Source organism: Clarias gariepinus, chromosome 17 (genome assembly GCF_024256425.1).
Source record: "Clarias gariepinus isolate MV-2021 ecotype Netherlands chromosome 17, CGAR_prim_01v2, whole genome shotgun sequence".
NCBI lineage: Eukaryota > Metazoa > Chordata > Actinopteri > Siluriformes > Clariidae > Clarias > Clarias gariepinus.
Genome location: NC_071116.1, coordinates 28857487 through 28875575, shown reverse-complemented (window position 1 = coordinate 28875575; position 18089 = coordinate 28857487). Strand labels below are relative to the sequence as shown.

At 38.1% G+C, this 18089-nt stretch overlaps 1 protein-coding gene across 3 annotated transcripts in view; it reads right to left on the bottom strand.

Moving 5' to 3' along the window:
- Positions 1-4009: 4009 nt before the first annotated feature.
- lrrtm4l1 (leucine rich repeat transmembrane neuronal 4 like 1) overlaps positions 4010-18089 on the bottom strand; it is a 66205-nt gene continuing 52125 nt past the window's right edge. Inside the window, exon 3 of one of the 3 annotated variants that reach the window (XM_053475746.1) lies at positions 4010-5221. In XM_053475746.1, coding sequence (XP_053331721.1) covers positions 5156-5221 — 66 coding nt within the window. In that variant the 3' untranslated portion in view covers positions 4010-5155. The remainder of the gene's footprint in view (positions 5222-18089) is intronic. The other 2 variants (XR_008355581.1, XR_008355582.1) reach the window with 2 other exon arrangements.

The following is an 18089-nucleotide window of genomic DNA, read 5'->3' as shown; positions in this document are numbered from 1 at the left end:
CAAAAAACACTTCAGGAACAGAAAACTTATATACATATTATACATTTATAATGATTATAATAATAATATGATAACATTATTAATATAATATTAATATAATATACATCTTATTTTCTTTTCCTGCAGTGTGTACATTTTTTTGGATGACTCTGTACCATACTGTGCAAAAGTCTTGATCCCCCTTATTTCTTTATATGTTGCTCCCAAAGCGCTAAACTGTCCTGTGTTTTTAATATATAGTTTTGAGGAATAGTTCCCCAGGTTTCCTAAAGGACGTTGTCTCTCTTTTATTAGTCCAGTCCCTGTACCTGAGCAGTTTCAGAGAAATGACCTATGATTCATTCAAGCATTAAAAAAACCCTTATCTAACTTAATGCATGAACCAGTGAGAAACAGGTGCAGATGATGAGAGATGATCAGGTCGGTGATCAGTAACTGCTGAGGCCGAATGCTGAGTGGTTGGAAATGAGGACGCTCTTGAGTTTGTTACATAAAAGAAATTCAGGCACTTTGCCTTTTACTGTAAAACTTTTGTTTCCATTTATTTAATCTAAATCATTTAATTTCATTCAATATAAAGAAATTAGTGGCGATTTAGGACTTTTGCACAGGACTGTACATAAACAGTTAAAATAAGTAAAACACTATAAAACACTATGAGTTACTTTTCAGGGTTTATGAGTTTTATAGGAGCGTCTCAGACATTAAATCAATAAAACCAGACTGTTTATAAAGTTTTCACCAGAGAAGACCATCCTGAGAAAAAAATAAAAAAGACAAAATTTAACTGAAGTATAATTATGTCTAAAGATGGAATTATTTGTTATTGTCAGACGACACCAATTGACATCAATGTTCATAGCAATTATTTTTTTATTTTAAAGAATTATCATGGACCCCTGATGATTTGTGTCTCGTAGTACAGCTCAGTGCAGAATAAGAGTATTATGGAATTCCATGAAGTGCTAACACTTTAAATCGAGAGTTTCTGTGCAAATTTAGTAATGATGCTGTAAAGTCTAAATCCAACTACATGTCACACTTTAGTACAGAGATACGGTAAGAGTATAAAAGTGTCCAGTGTAAAGTGTCCAACGTTTTATTCTGCCATGGGTCTTACACTAGAAATTAACTGTAGAGACTTAACAATACTTTATAACCAGCATTATATAGGAAACAACATGTTTAAATAAAACTATTCAAAAATTAGAAAAAAATATTACCCCATGGCACGAATCTATTTTACATGGCTGTTTCTGTTCTTTTGGGAGAGGGTGTCAATAATTATGGAATTGACCATATTTGTAGACAGTAGCTGGAAACTGCTGAATGTGTAGCAGCTTGTGATTACATTAATCTGTTTTTATGTGTGTGACTTGCAGTTATATGGTTTTAAAGCACTCTAGTTTAACATTAGTTGGGTTTATTTGCTGTACAAATAAAATTTACTTCCCGGAATTCCACAGAGACTCTTAGAGACGAGACCGAGATTTAGAAACGCGTGTTACGTGACGAGACACGGACGATCCGGGGTGCTGTTAGGAATTTGTCAGAGATGTGGACGATCATGTCTCTCCTTCGCTACCGGATATCACCCGGAGGGTATAATATCCCTGTCACACACTGATGGGTGGAAATGACACATGATGATGGTTTTAGGAAATATTTTTTTCCTTGACAGACATATTTGAGAGCCTCCGTTCCATGTATTGAAGAGAAACATGACATTTTCCATTATTTAGTAAAATATACGAGAGCGTTTCAGTGCACTTCTTTACTTAATTACAATAATTTTTAAAAATTGCGTGACAGTTTTTGTTTAAAAATAGTCAGCGCTGCGTTATAATAAAACCATGCTGAACAACTATTAAGAAAGATTTATCTTATCTCATTAAACAGCAGTCTTACTGCGCTGGCAATAATAATAATCCCCCCCTGTAATGTCTCACCAAAAATACCACACAACTGATCCACAAGAATAATGAACCAATCAATAATAAAAAAAACAAACAAACAACAGAAACACTAAATACAGCACAAATACTAAAAAGCACAATTTTTGTTAACTTTGTTAAAAAAAAAAATCCTTTTTCCTTTAATCAGGTAAATAATAGTTGCTGTAAGTGATTATTCACTGGCTTTTGTTCTCTCTCTCTCTTTTAAAAACAAGGCAGATTTACCCATTATTGATAAACTACAAAAAGAATAACCTCCTTTTTTCCTAAAAAATTCTGAAGAAAAGAAAAAAAGAGAAAAGTTTCACGTACTGATATCAGAGACTCCTTCTGTAAAAACTTAAAAACAGAAAACTTCATCATTTGAAAGATCTATTTAAAGCTCTACCTTCATAGATTAATATATGAAGTGTTTTTGTGGTTGTTAAATGGTTTTACCTGAAACATGAAGGGTTCTTATGAGCTTAAATGGGTTTTGATTGGAGGTCTAACGTCCCCAAATGGAAAGGGTTTTTATACTAATAAAAGTGTTCTCCTTGAAAGATTTATTGCTCCTACATAAAATTATGCTATTTATTTTTATTGTTTATAAAAAAAAATATTATAAATGCTCTCCTTGCAGGGTTCTTATGTTTCTTAAAGCCTAAATATTTAAGCAATCTGGGATTAATAAAGTTCTTTGAATCTTGAATCATTGAATTTTTTAGGCTCCTCATAGTGATTTTGTTCTCATTCTTTTAAAAGGGTTCTACACATTCTAAACATGCTTTTCTGTCTCTAAAATGTTTTAACTTAAATACCAAATAGTGGTTTATGTCTATACCTTGGACGTTCTGCTCCTGTAGCAAATCCGCCGTCAGAACAATCACATGCGTTTACATGAATTATTCACCGTAGCTGAAGACACCTCTTCAAGAAAGAAAAGTATTTTCACAGAGTTTTATAGATTTATTTACCATTGGTTGTGATTAGCAAAGTGACAACAAGTTGATGGGAAAAACAGTGTGTTTAACAACGATCGGATGTGTTTCCTAAGTGTTTATTTTCAGCCTAAGATTGAAAACAGCAATAGTAAAAAACAAAACCAAAAAAACGAAAAAAAAAAATTTAAAGTGAAATTAATATGTGGAATTGATCACGTTGAATGTAATATTAATGGTGCAGAATTAAAAAGTTGTTGTTATTCACTCATGTTGGACCTTCATGATTTTTAATTAAATCGCTGTATACTTTTAAAACAACAAATCAGATCTTTGAGGCCTTTACAGGAGAAAAAGATCCATTTTCCTCATTTACTTTCGCCTTACTTTACAGATTTTTCCCTCGTTTTTAGCAATTTATTTCAACTCATCAATACTCATTTCCATTTTCTCACCATTGATTCCGACATTGTTAGAAAACAGCAACATGTTGGCGGCAAAAACTTTAAAGTTCGTTTCAGAAAGAAGAAATGACAAAAGACTTGGAAGAGGACAAGCGAAGATCGAGTGGAGGGTAAAAAAACCGGCAGCGTAAGCAAAAAAAACATACACACGCACACGCGCGCACACACACACACATACACACACAACCCTGTGTTCATACGAGCAAGCGACAAGGTTAACACACCGCTGTCATCGTTCATCAGTGCAGTAGTGAATAAATCTCCTGCTCAGCGTTATTAGGCTCTAATTATAAATGAAGCTGAAATGTGAACAGGGTTCTTTATAATGTGGAGCGAACAGTCCTGTGCAACAGTCATGAGCCCCTGCCATTTCCTCATGTGACATTTAATCAAATAAAATGAAATGATGTGGATTAAATTAAAGAAACGGGAAAAAACGGGCCTGGACCGAACACGAGAACTATTCCTCAAGAGGGGGGGGGGGGTCAAGACTTCTGCACAGTACTGTATATATTTAAAAAAAAAATTATAAATGTTTCTTCCATTATTATTATTATTATTATTATTATTTGTTTTTTGGTTTTTTTTTGGTTCACTTTAACATTAATTTCACTCTAATTAATTTTTGGTTTCAGGGTTTTTTGTGGCACAACAGAAAAAAGTACAGAAAGGAAAAAAAATATATTGTAATGCATTATGAGAAGCCTAATAACCCTGTTACTTATGTGTTTAAATAAAAAGTTAATTAGATTTTCTTTATATAATTAAAACATATTATTATATTCAAGTTTGTTTTTCACCGTAATTTGCTTTAAACATGAACCAGGCCTGGGGTGTTTACAGAGCCAAATATAATCTGCATTAATTTATTAAAGACTTAAATGAATTTTATAATAAACCTAAAGGACGTGATGTCGCTCGGTCGCTTGCTCGTGTAAACGCAGGGAGAAACGTTTTACAGTGTAAAGAAGGCAAAAAAAAAAACAACAACAATAAAGTTCATTCAACGATGTTGACACCCGGATGTCATGCACACGTCTTTGTCCCATAAGTAAGTATGTACACACACACACACACACACACACACACACACAAACACATGTTGGTTTGCAGTCAGTGTTCGAGACCCTCCGTGTTCATGCTGAGGTTGTAAACAAACGGGACTGCGTGTTCAACCAACGAGAAATGCCGTACGAAGATCCGCCGCAAAGCCGACGTCCTGCTCGCACGCGAGATTGTTAAATAGCAGGGGACAAGTCTGACTGGAAAAAAAACTAAACAAAATGTGAATTAAATCCCTTCTTTTTTAATTCTACTGATAATGAAGAAGGTTACGGAGGAAAATCCAGGAGTTGATCTCCTCGTTCCTGACTCATTAGTCTCGCGTTTGATTCCGAAACGTTTATTCCTGCTGGATAAAAAGGGACGAGAACGAAATGCACAAAAGGCACCGCTGAAGCCTTCCACGTCCCTGTCCATGTCCACGCTGCCCTTCAGAGGTCCATCAGCACTAAGGTGTAGTGGGGAAGCTCCTAAAAAAAACAGCAGGCGATTAAAAGAAATGTGTTTTGTTTTTTTCCATGTTATTGTTGCAAAAACTCTGTCTCGAGCATTATAATACAAAATGCTTTCACAGCAAGGGATTCTGGGAAACGACAACTCGCTGTCTCTCTCTCTCTCTCTCTCTCGATCGCTCCTCTGATACAATCCTGCAATCTGAACGAAAGGGAATGGCCAAAGTGCGATGCGATGTGATGCGATGGATATTCTTTACAGGAACCCTGTTGAAATCGATAAACTGGAGATAGAAGTCCGGCTAGTGGATTGTGGGAATGTCTCCGATCCAGGCTCGAGGCAGCGGTCTGGGACACACGTATTCATTCTGGAAGGGAAAAGAAAGAAGAAGAGAGGAAAAAAAAAAAACTGATTAGTACGACACAAAGCGCCACGTGTTTCCCAACACCACCACACTCCTTTAGCGAACAGAGCAATTAATTACGTTAAGGTTAATTACCGTGTCAAAGTGCAAGCATGCATGGTCGCTTTTGATAAAACAGAGGATGGTGTACGAGTGAAATGAACCCCTGAGGAGAAGCGCAGTACATCGCCATGCTTGTCTGAGATTCCTCTTGGAAATAATAATTAAAATGCAGGTGAACGAATGAAAGCCGTTCGATCTGGGCAGAGTGACCTTGCCTTGCCTCGCGAACGCTTTATCTTAAATAGATTACATAAAAACTGGCCTGAATACCAATTTGGAGTATGAACTAAAAAAAAAAAAAAAAGGCTCTCTCAATTACCCCGGAGCTCAGCACAGGATTTCTACATTATTGGAAGTAATGGCGAGTCCTCTTTTCTTCCTTCCCTGATATTCCTGTAATCATTTCATCTCAGCTGTAATAAGGACCAAGCTGCACTTTAAGCATGGATTTAAATTCCCCTACCATTAATGTTCTTTGGAAAGACTTTCTATAAGCCTGAGAATATAATATGAGAACATGTGATGTGGGGTAGCGTAGGGTATACGTTTCAGAATGACATCAGAATGACCGTGGTACTGTACTGTACGTTCTCCGAACCGTTTCTCAGCTAGAATCTGATGGAGTATAGTAAGTGCTGCTCACACGACACAAAGCTTCCAGGACGAAGAAGGTCGAGCGTTAAGATGGGAACGTGTTGCATTGCTCTTGTGGTGCTGCATGATGCAATTAACACCATCATCATCATCATACGGGTTCAAACCGAAGTCAAGAGTGATTTCAAATGAATGCAAGATTAACCCAAGGTCATAAAAAATAGTACTTTTTAAATGGTGTCTACACGTAGTTGGATTCATTGCACCATCACTGCGCCAATAATTTAAATGTTTTCTAAAAAAAAAAAAAAAGGAATGCCTAAAAAAAAAAAGGCAACACAAACAAACTCAGACAGGACTTGAGATTCGAACCCGCAACCCTGGACGTATGAGGTGATGGTACGAAGCACTAAACCACTCGTTTCTATTCTGAATGTTAAAGTTAACAAGCAGAATGCTTAAGGACAAAGACGTGCACTTTAAGAGGATATGAGTCATATTTTTATAGTTCAAGAGCTCAATTTTAACCACCAATTAGTAATTAAATCCAGCAGGTAGGTACAATATAATTCCACTGGCAAGATGAATCAGACTCTTTGAGGAAGTAATACTGTAGTTCTAATGGGATTATAAAATTCCATCATGCACACATCTAACCCAAAAAACCCCCAAAGGTATCTGTTGTTATTATGGTGACGTGGTGGCGTCCTGGTTAGCGCTGTGGCCCCAGGTTCGAGTCCCGCCGTTGAGTCCCTGCCTCAATTTTGATTCGAAACAGACTTGAAAAAAAACCCTGGACCATTTATCTTTAAAGATTATCCTTTAATGACTCAATAAATGAAACGCATGCGGACCGTTTTAAGTCTTAAGCACGGAAAGTAGAAAGAGGAGGATGGTGTGAGCAGTCGAGTCAATCAGGAAATCAGGAAAACAGCTCTCTTATACCGTAAACAAGAAGCTATTTAGCTTTAAAGAACTGGGGACTTTGTAAAAACAATATGGAATTGTTTAGGGAGTGGATTTCTAAACCGCAAGAGCAATTTGCCAGAAAAACAGCAGAAGAGCTAAAACTACTTAGAGGAAAGCGAGGAAAAAAAACCCACATTTAGATCGTCTTCGGAATCATCATTTGCGGTGGCATCACTAGTGCGGTAACACGGTGTCAATTTCTTTGTGGTTTTACCTCCAGAAAGTTAGACAAAATCAACAACCATAAAAACCCCAGCAGGAACAAAAACAACAGCACATGCTTGTAGTCGAAACCGTGCGATTTGCTGCTTTTCCTCGAATTTCAGTTAATAAAGCTTTACAAACACAAATTACCACAATATTGTAGGTAAAACACCAAAGAAGAGGCAAAACTAAATGACTATAAAACACCAGCAGCGTCGAGAGCAGCAGCGTGTGCTTGTAGTGCGTGCAGAAGACACCACGTGAGTCGAAGTGTCGCGGACGTGAGGTTTTAATGACGGCTCAAGTTTCAAGAAGAAAATGATATTCATACTTCTAAGCCAGACTTAGGAAGTTTTTTTTTACTGTTGTATTTGACTAGAAGTATAGTCCTAGTCCTAGTCCTAGTCCCCCTGGTCCGCCCTCACCCACCGCAATAACAACCACCACCATACTGGTGACAGCACTGATAAAAACAGCTTAACTTTAAATCATGCACTCATCAACTCATTGCCTGAATATTAAATCATCTGCAAAGTCCACAGTGTGAAGCCAGATTAAACCTCATGCTCCAGTAAATGCCCTGAAGAACAACAAAAACCCCAGTGATCTGCGATGATCTACTGTATATGAAGAATACGATCGATGTTTCCGGTTCTGTGAAAATGAAAGTTTCATCTTTAGAGGTATTCGCCGAACAGGAAGTTCTTCTCTTTCCTCTGATGTACAGTTCTTTGTTTTACTTTGCGCCTCATGAGAAAGGAAAAAATAAATATCCAGGCAAAATCCTTATTTTAATAGTCTCAGAGCTCAAAAGGCTCAAAAAGAAAAGTGTGGTGAAATCCGGCCTTAATTACGCCGGAGCTCGGCTAAAGTCTCCCAGAGGGAAAAAAAGACAATCACGGCGTTCCTCTACACTCGTGCAGCGAGTCGGAAAAAGAAGCCGGGTAACACTGGTGTCTATTCCTATAATCTTGTTTAAATATAATATTTAAAATGTTTGCATACTGTATATTGTATATGGATACATCTTTTTTTAAACGTACTGTAGCATGTGATGTAGCCAGGGACTGAACGAATGTTTGTTTTCAAGAGTCATCTTTAAGTGCAGCACAGAACAACGCAATACAACTAGCCTCCCTGAACAGGCTACGTTTTACAGGGTTTTTTCAATCAATAATATTCACAATTACAAACAACAACAACAACAATTATGGTAAAAAAATTTTATATGTTCTTAAAAATTTGCCAGGTAATACCCGTTATTCTTAAGATGTTTCGGCTGCAATTAGGCGCCCCCTAGGGAGAAAAGCGTGCAGGCGCAGTAAAGTGTGTTCAGTTTTCTAAATTAATAAAATTAAAATTCGTTAACAGTTTAAACTCTGTTGATCTAATACCATCAATCTCTATCAGTGTGTAGAAGACAGTTAACCATGAATATATAAATTGACATTAAGCTTCTCCAGAGATGTTTTCTACCTGCTGTAAACCCTCAACTAATAATAATAATAATAAACGAGTGGGTTCTATCTTAAAAATCACTTTCTAACGTGACACTACTGGTAAAGCGCCGATCAGTGTTCGGCACGCACACCCGAGGGTCAATCTGTGTTAAATTCTATGTTAATGAATAATAATAGTCATGCTGTTCCCAGATGTGCTGTATGTTCTCCCTCATTCATTAAAACAGTAATGCATGCTGAGTTCCAGTTAGATACACCCTGCACAGATGCTTATAGACCTTGATAAGCACTCGTCTGTGACTAAGATTAAATCGGCTAAAAAGACGGCAAATTGTGTGAAATTTGACAGTTTTAATCCTCGTAACTAATTATTTTATTAAATTCATTTTTTTCCTAAAAAACACTGGAACAGATGCCAGCTACATGGAGCGGAAATGTAATCTTATTTAAACCTAATGAAGTGGAGTTTAAACTTGCCATGCTTGTTAGGAAGTATTTTTGCAAGACAATGTGAAGGATGTGTGTTTGCTCGATACACGATGCTCTGCTTTCCACTATATTCAAAGTGACTAACAGAAATGTCATGACGTTGCCGAAATTCTATCTCGGGTTGAAGGCAGTGATGCTGAGCACAGGAGCACACGGTAATATACAGCGTAAATATACAGTACGAGTCAGTTCAATTCTTGTATTATATTTTACTATTTAAATTATTATTGTACTCTGTGATCCTGCACACGATACTGTAAGTGGTATAAATAATAGTTGATTGAATAAACGTATAGAAGAATTTGTATCTTATTTACTCTGAAACTCGCAGAATTCGTACTGCGGAAAAGCCACAGATGCTACAAGCTTTTGGTTTGTTTGTAAACAGGAACCGTGACTGTGATGCGATAACGCAGACTCAGATCGCTGACGCTGACACATAAGGTGTACAAAAATGAACACTCATGAACACTCATCACTCCCAGCCCTTCAGATTAGGATACAGATTTTTACTGCACTCCACATTTATGGCCATGTGTTTGCGCGTGATAATGACTTGATGGGGGGGGAAGAAAAAAAAGCTTAAAGATCTGGCAGCCACCAGTTCACACTGAGGTAGGGATTAGAGGTGTGCATTGGGACTGAGATCCCCTGGGACACAGCAAAAAATTGCACGAGGAGGTGGTTCTTATTTTTACTTTCACCAAACAAAGAAGCCACATTGGGCATGTGCTGGATTACTCACATAGCACTGCAGGACACATTTACCACATTCATTCACTTATCTCCTCCTCTAACTGCTTTAGCTTGACTAGTGATGCTGTGGTTAAAATGACTCATTTGCTTTATTGCTTGTTTGTTTTTGAATAAACTCATTAAAATATATTGCAGGTGGGTACAAACAAAATAACAGATGAAAGAGGGCTGGAATTAGACTGAACGGTGGTGTAGTGGTTAGCGCTGTTGCCTCACACCTCTAGGGTCTGTGTGTGTGTGTGTGCGCGCGTGTGTGGAGTTTGTATGTTTTCCCCATGCTTGGTGGGTTTCTTCTGGGTACTCCGGTTTCCTCCCAAAGACAAGCAGAATAGGCTAAGTGGCATTCACAAATTGTCCATAGTGTGTGTTCCTTCAGTTTATGCTGGGATTAATCTGAAGTGCTTCAAGAAATAAGAATAATTGGTCATATATTTTCGGATTTTTTCATTTTAAAATTTGTTAGGATTCATTTAACAGTGAATTTAGTCATTTGGAATTGCTATGTAAGTGGTGGGAAACATGGGACGTTCTTTGGGAATTGGTCAAACATTCTGTTGGGGTAGTCCGGAGTGGTTAGAATTCTATCAGGAGTGGCTGGGATTAAAAAGAATTCCCTCAGGACTGGGTAAGATTGAACAGAATTCCTTTAGGACTGGGTGGGATTGGTAAGAATTCCTTTAGGACTGGGTGAGATTGGTAGGAATTCATTTAGGACTGGGTGGGATTGGTAAGAATTCCTTTAGGACTGGGTGAGATTGGTAGGAATTCATTTAGGACTGGGTGGGATTGGTAAGAATTCCTTTAGGACTGGGTGGGATTGGTAAGAATTCCTTTACGTCTGGGTGGGATTGGTAAGAATTCCTTCAGGACTGGGTGGGTTTGAACAGAATTCCTTTAGGACTGGGTGGGATTGGTAAGAATTCCTTTAGGACTGGGTGGGATTGGTAGGAATTCATTTAGGACTGGGTGGGATTGGTAAGAATTCCTTTAGGACTGGGTGGGATTGGTAAGAATTCCTTTACGTCTGGGTGGGATTGAACAGAATTCCTTTAGGACTGGGTGGGTTTGGTAAGAATTCCTTTAGGACTGGGTGGGTTTGAACAGAATTCCTTTAGGACTGGGTGGGATTGAACAGAATTCCTTTAGGACTGGGTGGGTTTGAACAGAATTCCTTTAGGACTGGGTGGGATTGGTAAGAATTCCTTTACGTCTGGGTGGGATTGAACAGAATTCCTTTAGGACTGGGTGTGTTTGAACAGAATTCCTTTAGGACTGGGTGGGATTAAACAGAATTCCTTTAGGACTGGGTGGGATTGGTAAGAATTCCTTTAGGACTGCGTGGGATTGGTAAGAATTCCTTTAGGACTGGGTGGGATTGGTAAGAATTCCTTTAGGACTGGGTGGGATTAAACAGAATTCCTTTAGGACTGGGTGGGATTGGTAAGAATTCCTTTAGGACTGCGTGGGATTGGTAAGAATTCCCCAGGCTTTGTTGGGATTGGTCTGACTTACTATTGCGACTGGGTGGCATTGGTCAGAATTCCATTTGGAAAAGGTGGGATTGTACAAAATAGCTTAGGACCGGATGGGTTCTATCTGAAATTTTACAGCCATAGATGAGATGATTTAGTTAGATTGGTCAGCCTAGGCATGGATACAATTTCTCAGACTTTCACTGGAAGTGATGTGATTGGTCAGAATTCCTTCGGCTGTGACTGGGATTTGTTAGACTTAGTTCTGTGAGTATTATAGCAACATACAAAATACAACTACAGATCAGACATCGGATCATGGCGTGCAATATGCATCTGCTCGGACTGTTATCTTTTTGACTTGCTAGTCTTGTCTTTATCACTTTTTCTCATTTGTCTGATTCATGCTTTAGTTTTTTTGTTTGTTTTGTGCATTTAGTGTTTCTAGATTTTTCCCTTCTTTACAACGTCTGTATTATTGTTTAACCCTGAATAACCACCATGCTGAGTTTAGGCACTTGGATCTCTGCAGATTACAAAGATTACAGTGTGGCTTCAGAATGCAGTTAATTTGTACTTTGTTGGAAAAACAAAATGAAAATTGCCCTAAATTGATCAGCATCCCAATGACCACATTAACTATGAAGACGAGGTGGTGAGAGACCTCTGCACTCCACTGCAGGCCACTGATAACCTGAACGATCAGTGGCCTGCAATAATTTCAGCAGAAAGACAAGATAAAACAGGTCAAAAGCAAAGATAATAATAATAATTATTGTAGTTAAAAAATAATAACAAAAAAAAAACCACAAAATGAGATCTGGCCCTTATGAGAAACTGGAGACAGGCAGTAATTAGATCATAACTGTGAGGTTTAATTGCTTGGAGATAAACACGGAGCAATTAGTTTGCACCATGTCAGGCACGTACAAAAGCCAGAGCGAGACATGTGACAGGCTATAGTCGTCCCCGCAGCGTGTCTCCTGTCCAGGGCGCCAATTATCTCATTGTGTCTCCCAAATGACCGAGCGGCCTCTCCTCCCCCGTCTCAGTGCAGGTGGAGGAAGTGATGTTTGGAAATATCCCTGAGCTTTTAATGAGGTTTTATGTCAGAGCTTCGGGTTTAAACGGTGCATGTGTTGCACGATATAAGAGCTGTGGCAGACAAGAGGGGAGAGTGACCTTGGAGCTATTGTTCAGTGCTGAGAGAGAGAGAGAGGGAGAGAGAGAAAGAGACAGATGACAAATAAACCTGGGCAGGAAGATGGAAGAAGAGAGCGTGGGTGAGGAAGCGATAGAGCAAGAGCTATGTGTTAGCAGGAGTGCTCTCTGACTCACTCTGTATAACAAACGACACTACGTCTCTCTTTCTGCTTCTCCATCTCTCTCTTTCTCGCTTTCTCTCTGGGCCTCTATCCATCTCTTCTTTTCTCTCTCTTGGCATCTCTCAATCAGCTTCATTGGCTTGACGATTACAAATCTATCTATCTATCTATCTATCTATCTATCTATCTATCTATCTATCTATCTATCTATCTATCTACCTAACTATTTCCATCTAGCCTCAGAGTTATTTTTGTTTCTGTGTTATATAATCCAAGTTATATAATGAACACATTCTTCAAAAAGGATCATATGGAGAACTTTATAAATATTGGCACCCTGAATTAAAAGTAGAATGTATGGAACTGAAACATAATGAATGTATGGAACTGAAACATAATGACAGTGATGTGCAAAGTATGTATAAAATCATGCAGCATGCAAATGCCAGTTTTTATTTCACAACGATGTTGACATTTTTGAGGACGCACTCAATAATCTCCCAGACAGATGATTTGTCTTTTCACAAAAAGCGAACAGATTTAAAAGCTGCAGATTCAAAAGAACACAGCACTTGTAAAAAAAACGAAAGAAAAAAAAACATCAACAACAGACAAAAAATAAAAAATATATAAAATCCTATTTGCTTTTAAACATGAAGCCCACAAAGCCTTGAGAAGCCGATCGGAGAAACTGTGTGTTGAAGTTTGGACAGAAGAAGCCAAGGATGAGGTTTTGAAAAATAAGAAAAATAAGAGGTGCTGTCCCTTGTGAGGGAAAGAAAAGGTAAGAAAGGTGGATTTTCTTTCAGCAGTCTGCCTGCAGCCTCCATGTGTGCAACATGCATTAAGTGCCTGCAGGCTAAGAAATGCAGGCTTGGTACGCGTCCTCTTCTCAACTCCTGCCTTTAATAATTTAAACATTTGCGGAGGGAATGGGAGCCGAGGTGGGGATTTGGTATTCCTGAGCGTTAGAGGGTTATAAGCGTAGCATATAAGCTCTTAAGACTTAAGACCTGTAGAGAAACCCTGGGGTCAGTATTAATTATAAACCAAATCAGTGGCTTTACCCCTCAGCACTGTTAAAAACAGAATTCTGATTAGTCAGAGGGTGTTGATTCATTTTCTATAAAAGCAGCTTTGGCTCTGTCTCTGTCTCTCTCTCTTTTTGTACTGTATATATACATATATTTAAACCTTGAATTGCGAGCATAATTCATTCTAAAGACATGCTTGTATATCAAAAAACTTGTATATAAAAGCAAATTTCCCCATAAAAAATAAAGGAAACTCTAATCATTTGTTTTACAACCCCCCAAAAAATCATATAAAATAATTAATACAAAATATAAAGTTAAAACAAATGAAATGAACCTGCACTTCACCTTTGAAAAGAATCATGACTGGTGTTGAACGATGTAAGAACCAGGAGGAGGGAGGGGACTACTGTACAGGAACTCAGCTGGGAGTTATTGCCACATCCCCCGTACCGTCCTGACCTCGCTCCAAGACATTTCCACATGTTTGGGACATTAAAGAAGTTACCGCGAGACTGGCGTTTCAGAAGTAAATCAGATCCTGTGTACTGAGAAAACTTTTCACCTTGATAGTATCCAAGCACTAGCAAAACAGTGGAATAAGTGCATTCGTGTGGCAGGGGATTATATAGAGAAATAAAGGGAGCTTTTATTCTCAGAACTGAGTTCTGTTATTCAAAGTCCGACTTTGACTTGAACCGTCCTTGTATTTTTCTTTTACATCAGGAGCTGATTATATTGTCTTATGAGCATCTAGAGAGTGAAAAAAAACCCACTCAGCAACATGCTGTTATAGGAAAATAATCATCTTCTGGGTGGTAACTGTAACTCTGCTTCATCTCAGCTGCCATTCACTGCTTACTTTCCTAATTACATGACAACACAGAGTGCTTTATTCCTTTTTTATGATTCTTATCCCTCCTCTGTAGTCTCAAGCATTTTCCATTCATTCCATCTTAGAGAAGAAAACGCTTTAAAAAAAGTGATGATTACAGCCTTGATGAGGTTCAACCCGACACCTTCACACAAAACAACGCACGCCTCACAAAGGGACACGCATTTAACACAATAATATGCAACTGTCATTTCCCCCATTTCATCTCTATAGAGATTCTGAGATTATCGTATCTGTGTCAGACATTGCTACAATGAGCTGTAAGCCTCAGGAGATCGTTATCCCTTCAGCCGAGAAAAGCATGCTGGAAACGGCGCTCTTTTGTCCGCTTGCTGTCAGTCAACACTACCGCTCGCAGATATTTACTTCTGTAATTGATAGTCGAGTTAGATGGGCTCTATATCCCAACGTCTTTTGAAATTAGCCTGCTAATTTAACTAGCTTCATGAACTCCGCTTCCGACACACGTCGCAAGCTGTTCTCAAATCTGCTGCTTTTTTAACCTCGTGGTGAATCATCAAGGATCGATTTCAGAGATTAAAGCTCCCATATTTCATTTTTTAAAACAAATCAACCTTAGCTCTTCCCCAAATTCTGTGTGTGTGTGTGTGTTAAAATGGCAGCTGAAATACCCCTCATACAAGGTACTTTTACTCCCTAAATTCCCCCTGTTTCACTCGCTGTCCAAAACGCCAGAAACCGTAGCAAGAGGAAAAGTCATTTTTAAAACAGACGGTGCCAAGAGGAATCATAAACTGAGTTGAAGTGAAGTTTAATGTCTATTTATTTCTTATTGTATGTCATTTACACATTTTTCCTGAATGTTTTTTTTTATTATGCAAAAATATGAATATAGTGTTAGAAATTGTAAATATTGGTAGCATTTTTTGTGATTATCCCCATTTACATTATTTCGTATGGGAAATATAATATTTACATACATTACATATTTCTGTGGGTTAACCTACTGTAACCCAGTGTAAGTATTTATCCAGTGACGAATACTTTAAAGCACTTTTAGTAAGTTGCCCTGGATAAAGCCGTCTGCGAAATGCCTAAATGTAAATGCAATTCATCATCAAAACTCAACAGTTTAAATTCATATGCCGAGGTACCGCTGTACTTTGACTAATCAAATGTGACGTTTATGGTATTTTCTCCTGTTGCTTCATTTGTTACCGTGGTTACAAGGTAGTCCTCACTTAGCGCCACGTTATTGTTTTGTTTGAGATAAAATTTTGTGTACTACACTGTTCCATGAAGCTCACCTCAAACCTGCTAAAAGTCTTTTCTCTTCTTGTTATTAGTTTTAAATGCTAACTTCTTTAATGAGCTTACACACACACACAGACACACACACACACACACACATACACATATGCTCACACATACACAAACACGCACGTAACCCACGGGTTGGGTTGGGGCGGGTAAAGAAATTGTCACTTTATTTGCGGGGCGGGTTGGGGCGGGTCATTAAAAATTAAATAAAATAAAAAATTCATGTATGTTACGTGCAATTACCTATAGCCTATATTAAATATTTGGGAATATCTATTTTCATATTTTATTAAGTTCTTTGATAAGGTTACGTCACGTGACAAGTCACGAAAGTGCCAAGCAGCTCCGCTGCCAGTCACAACAAAAACAAAGAAATAAAAGTGCGGGAAAAATCGAGGTCGGGACTTTACATCATTAAAAAGAAAAAAAGGGTCAACCTGCTAAATTTAATGTTTTAGCATATTTTTTTTTTGCACAGCGAATGTAAAAAACGCTAAATAAACATTTCCGTGTGATAAATGAAAAAAAAAAATGTCAGTGGTTATTTACGTAGGCTGTAAACTGTACTGTAGGCCTGCCCTATACAAATCTAAAATAAAGAATAGTTTAGCCTAGATTACAAACGCTGCTTTGTAAATGTTTTAAATGTGTATTATTATCTTGTTATTAATATGAACTGATTTATTGCTCATATTCATTATATGTTGTTGCCAGTTTACAGGGCGATGTTTCCAAGCACTTTTAGGCTGAAATAAAGTCTGTTTTCATTTGAATTACAATATTCAGTATGTCTATTTAATGGTCGCGGGTGCGGGTTGTAAAATAATTTTATAAAAGCGGGACCCGCGGGTTGGAAAAATACCCGACCCGCGCATCACTAACGCACGTGGTCACTCGCGCCTGCAAAAACACTTTATGCATACGGCCTTCAACTGTGTATGTTGCAAATTTATAGGAATTTCAGTAAAATTATGCAGATTCTATCTCCTCAATTAGAGAAAAAAGTGACACTCAGTACAGTGTGTGAAACGACTACAGGGGGCGCCGCAGATCAGATAGTTAGCTCTTGGTTTTAAGTTTATATCACTGAACATGGCTCATGATCTCATGTCCACACAAACGAAGTTGGTAACGGTTTGTGCTTAATTCCTAATCCACACAGATTATCTAGTACCTTCAGAGTAATCAAACCGTAACTTTAAAATAGTACCACTTGTGACTTTACAGTAGACAAACAGTAGCCACGCTCCAGCGATAGTCTTTTAGGATTTCCACTTTTGATTTGTCCCTCACTGAGTGTCGAGGTCGATGTGAAATGTTTATCATACACGCACACGTAGAACTTTCGGGATCACGTCGCGTCAAATAAATGATAGCAATTTTGGCTTCATGTCCTCAGTAATTGGGAGTAAACGCAAAGTTGTTTGCACGTAGGTTCAACCAACAGCAGATCGTTTCATCCTGGAGCTCTCAGTGCTCGAATTCAGGGTCTCGAACAAATTATCGCCCTGAACATCAGTAGCTCTGGTGAAAATATTGAAAAAATAAGAAAAAAAAGGAAGGTGCGATTTTCTTTTTTTTGTTTGTTTGTTTTTTTGCATGTACACACACACACACACACACTCACACACACACACTAGTGACTCATTACACTATTTGAAATGACCCACAGGTGAATTCCACATAATTGGACCCCGTTAAAGGATACACACTAAGATGTGCAGGGGGAGCGCTCCTGATTGTGACTCACACTCTGCAGGTGATTAAGTTGATTTTCTGGGCAGAACATTACTGCAATTTCCTGTGCACATTAGTTTTTCGAGAAGCACTCGCAGGTCAGGAATATTTTAGACATCGACCTTTAAAACAAGTACCTTCACTTATGCCTGGAAAAATGTGGACTGTGGACAGTTTATGGTTTAAACTTTGATTGATTTCTTCTGGCGTATGGACACGTCTACAGCTTGTCCCTGATACCTAAAGCATGTATCACTACTGATTGTGTAGACTGTGTAACAAACCATGACAGTTACAACTTTGCCTCTGATGGTTACAAAAGCCCCGACACTGGAGACTCCTTCATTTCACTTATTTCATTCCTTTTAAGTTTAAAGGTTTCACTGCAAAATGCTATAAATGCATTTAATGTTTTTTCCTCAGACACACAGTGTTGTCTATAACAAAACTATTTGGTTGCTTTTCAAAAACTGCAATAACATCCTTCCTTAAGAAGCTTAGAATTTTTATGTTTCTGGCAAAATACAACAGAGAACAACTGCACTTCACAGCA